Below are 4,173 nucleotides of genomic sequence, written 5' to 3' on the forward strand. Positions count from 1 at the left end.
ACAGTCCACGAGGGGAGTCTCCTCTTCTGAGAGCCCGTCATCATAAAGTAAGGAGTCAGAGGGTGTGGAAGCTGCAAGATCTAAGTAGTCCTACCAAATAAATGAATAAAAGGCTGGGTTACAATATCTGACAATGTTATTCCTCAGCAAAAGCTGCTAAATAAATTTCACTGGTTCCTAAACTGACCAACTACAGGCTAAACATGCATCCTTTTGACAATATCAGCAGCATTTGCCTTAGACTCTCGATTCCTGTAAAGTGTGCTATCTTTGGCAACACTCATCTTTGCACGAACAACAGATATACTTCCACAGAAATATGTTCTCTGAGTGCTCCACAGAAATATGCTCTTGGAGGCAACAAAGATGATCAGATATATGGAGCAGATGCAATCAGGAGAGACCAAAAAGGACTCTTCAGTTTAGAAAGCAGAAGGCTGAAGGGGGACTGTGATAGAGGTCAATAACATCATACAGGATGCGGTAAAAGGATAACTAAAAATAGAGAGCTGTTATTTGCCAAGTACTAGAATACAAGAACTAAGGGGCACACACAATTTGTCAGGAAGCAGGTTCAAACCAAACAAGAGGAAATAGTTTTTTGCACTTGTGTAGTTCATTTGTGAAACTTGTTGCTGCAAAAGGTTGTAGAAGCAAGTTGTATAACCAGGGTCAAAAAGGGTTTAGATAAATTCATGGAGAACTGGTCCATTGAGAGTTATTAAAAAGCGCAGTGAAGGTACATACCCACTGACATCCCTAAATCAATGATGGCAGATATCAGGGAAAATATGATGAGATGGATCACTCAAAACATGCCCCATTCATATTCTCTCTCTCTTTCTGCTACTACCCTCTGTCAGAAACAGGATACTAAGCTAAACAGCACTGCTCTGATGCACTCTGGCACTTCTTATGCCCTTACATTTAACTATACTTGCCAGTAAGTTAAGACAGCATTCAAAGCTCTAGCAGACATGTACTGTTTATTCTCACTTATCTTTGAGATGTAAATGGAGAAAAATGGAGCTTCCACAAGGCCTGCAAGGCATTCCCACAATTTTGCAGCAATCTCATAGTTATGTATAGGATGACAGAAATGGAAAAGATTTGGGGTGATTTTTTTTCCCACATAAAAATAAATATTTGGGTCAACCGAAACAATTCATAACTTCTGCCAATTGTATAAGTTGTTTGCAGCTGATGAAAAATACTGAAAAAATATGAAGTTGGAATGCTTTCCTTCTACTTTTTCTAAATGAAACATTTTGATTTTTCATTTCAAAATGGTATTTTATTTTGAAAATCACCATAATTCAATTTTTGTTAAAAGATGAATTCCCAAAGTGCAAAATGAAATGGAATGTTCTGTGATGGATGAAACATAACATTTAGTTTAACTCAAAATAATTACCATTTTAAGAAGCAAAAATTAAAAATAGTTGTCTCAGATCAACCCCAAATAGATTTCCCCTCCCCAATTTCTGCTCAGCCAGCAAACCAAGAAATCCATTTATATACAATCTCTTTAGGAATATTATCCAAATTTGTATTGCTATTCTTTCACTAGGCAGGCAAGGTTCTTTGGTATATGTGATATCTTTTATTAGACCAACTGTATTGACTACATATTGCAGATAGTCTGTTTGCAACATATGCAGCAGATATAAATTAGTGGCTGTCAAATACATTTAATAATTACATTTACATATATTTTATTAAATGCATCTCTCTCAAAATAGTCTTTTTAACTTTGAAAATAATTATTTTCTATTAATTTGTTTTCAACGTAATTGGTTTCTTTCTTTTTACTTAAATAAATGTGGTAGCAGCTTTGTTGACACTAGCACATCCTTAAACCCAGAATCTGTTTATATAGGTACTCTGTGTTAGATCTGTAACAATAAAGCTACCGGAAGTAGTGACAACATTAATGTTTTTGTATAACACTGCTTTTATATATAGATACATGTACCCATATTGCTTTATTTTTAGACCTCACCCTCATCTTCTGTGTGCATGTCCCATTCACTCATCTTTACATGCCTCTGGTCCAGCACACACCAATGATTTGCATGTACATAATTTCCATGTCCAAGTCCAATCAAATGTGTGTGCAGGTGTATTGGTTAGACAAAGCAACAGGTGTGTGCATTGAGTATTATGGCATCTATCATTCAAGATATTTAGGGACTACACAGATCTAGAATCAAATAAATGCATACTTTTTCTTGGTTTAGGATCATAGAGCTTAGTCCTTCATAAGATGAAGGCTGTGTCTGTGTAAAGGCACCACTACCAACCAGGTCTTTTGAATTTCCAAGAATATCTCTATGGGATTTTCTCATAGTTTTAAAGTAGGTCAGATTGTAAAAACAACTAGTTTTAATATTTTGTTACTATTATCAGGACCTTAAGATATTCCCTGTCAGAATGAAACCTTACATCCGCGGTGCTTGAGCTTTTTATTCTATGCCCATCTGCAGGTCAGATCTGGCCCATGTGCCCAACCCAGCAGGAGTAGCGGGGCCAAATCTGGTACAGAGGAGTGTGGCAGGGACCAGCCTAGCCCTTATACAGCTGGGCAGGAGGATGGGGGGTGTGACCTGGCCCTGATTTGGCTGCACAAGGGGAAGGGGGCATAGCCCAACCCCCTTCCGACTGCAAGGGGTTTGGGAATTTTCCAGCAGGGGAGAGATGCAGTATTAAATTGCCACTGCCAAATTTCCTGGCCTATGGGGAGCCTGTTTGGCAACGTTGTGTTCATTCACACATACTTTATTTTATTTATTTTGCTTCCAACTTCTGGATTATTCAGTAGAGCAGTTTATATTAACTCCACATTGTTACCAAGAGGTATCTAATAATTATTAAGGAAAATACACAGATTAAAACAACCGTCTACTGTACACATTTAAGACTTGACATTCGCTACATCTTTTAAAACTGAACTACTTTAACTAAAGTTACATGCTACCTAGCGCAAGCCATGTTTGTGGATACCTAAAATCCTGATAAAAATAGGAACCCTTCTGGTCAAACCCTTACCCTGTATTACTCTATATGTGAGAAAAATCTGTCAACTAGTTTTTATTACCTTTTGAAAACTCTGACTGCAAAAGACTTACCCTACTCTTCACCATCATTTTCTCCAATTCCTTGCTGATCTCAGCAAATGTTGGCCTCTTATCTGGTTCCTGTTTCCAGCAGCGCAACATCAGATTATACCTGTACGTATGCATTGTAATACAGTTTTTAATTATGCTGTCCCTCTAGGAAATGGCCTCATTCAGAACTCAAGACAGAAACAGGAGGGGACAGAATTAAGGTTTTACAAGCAACTGTATACCTGGAATTTCCTAACTTTTGAGTGCTTCATTTTGAATGCTTCATAGCCTACACGGTTTATTTTTTTTATGTTGCTTCTTTGGAATCTAATACATTAAAGATTAAATAAGATGACAGAAAAGTTTGGGGAAATCTTTCTAAGCATTGCAATCTTGTGGGATACATTACCTCCCCAATGCTTGTTTTGATCATTTGAAACAGGTTTAGAAAAAACATTTAAGTAGTTTATCTTAATATATGTATACTCTAATAGCTTTAAAAAAACCTGCCCAGATTTACCATGTAAAAGGAATAAAAGAAATAAACAAACCTACAACAAAACCATCACGTGGCTGGGAAAACAAATACATGACATGCATAACTGGGGGGAAAGGACTATTTTGAAGTGAAAGCATCTTGCTTGCTGAAGGGGAGGAGTGCAAATCATTTTAAATATTCATTTGGTGTAGAATATTTGGACTTTTTAGCTTCTGATTACAACTAAATTCACTGCATCTTGATGGCATTCTGTTTATATCATGCACAACAAAAAATGACTGTACAAGTTATACTGCTATTTACTTCCCAAGTGTGCTTAAAGATCCTTCAAAGAGACAAGGAGAAGAGGTCTTTCTTGATGTCCATAGTTAAAAATGAGTCACTGAGGACCCTACATTGACTATGACTAAACAAAGCCTAGCCATCATTTTCCAAATGTATCCATATTTTGAGCTTATAACAGGGTGCCTCATCCTCAGATGCATTCAGGGAAATGAACTATTCATTTCTCATTAGGGCTAGAGTCAGACATTACACATAAACTGGTTTAAGTGATCAGAAATGGGT

The 4,173-nt window shown here is 37.0% G+C and overlaps 1 protein-coding gene across 2 annotated transcripts in view; it reads right to left on the reverse strand.

Annotated features, from left to right (window-relative positions):
* The window catches only part of RET (ret proto-oncogene), a 242,477-nt gene that overhangs the window by 3,294 nt on the left and 235,010 nt on the right, over positions 1-4,173 (reverse strand). Inside the window, exons 18-19 of one of the 2 annotated variants that reach the window (XM_019502324.1) lie at positions 3,129-3,228; positions 22-90 (exon numbers count right to left, since the gene is read on the reverse strand). In XM_019502324.1, the coding sequence (XP_019357869.1) occupies positions 22-90; positions 3,129-3,228 (169 nt within the window). Of the gene's footprint in view, positions 1-12; positions 91-3,128; positions 3,229-4,173 lie in introns of both variants that reach the window. The other variant, XM_019502325.1, reaches the window with a different exon arrangement.

The sequence above is a fragment of the Gavialis gangeticus genome, unplaced genomic scaffold (assembly GCF_001723915.1).
Source record: "Gavialis gangeticus isolate Ggan-Ray unplaced genomic scaffold, GavGan_comp1, whole genome shotgun sequence".
Taxonomy (NCBI): Eukaryota; Metazoa; Chordata; order Crocodylia; family Gavialidae; genus Gavialis; species Gavialis gangeticus.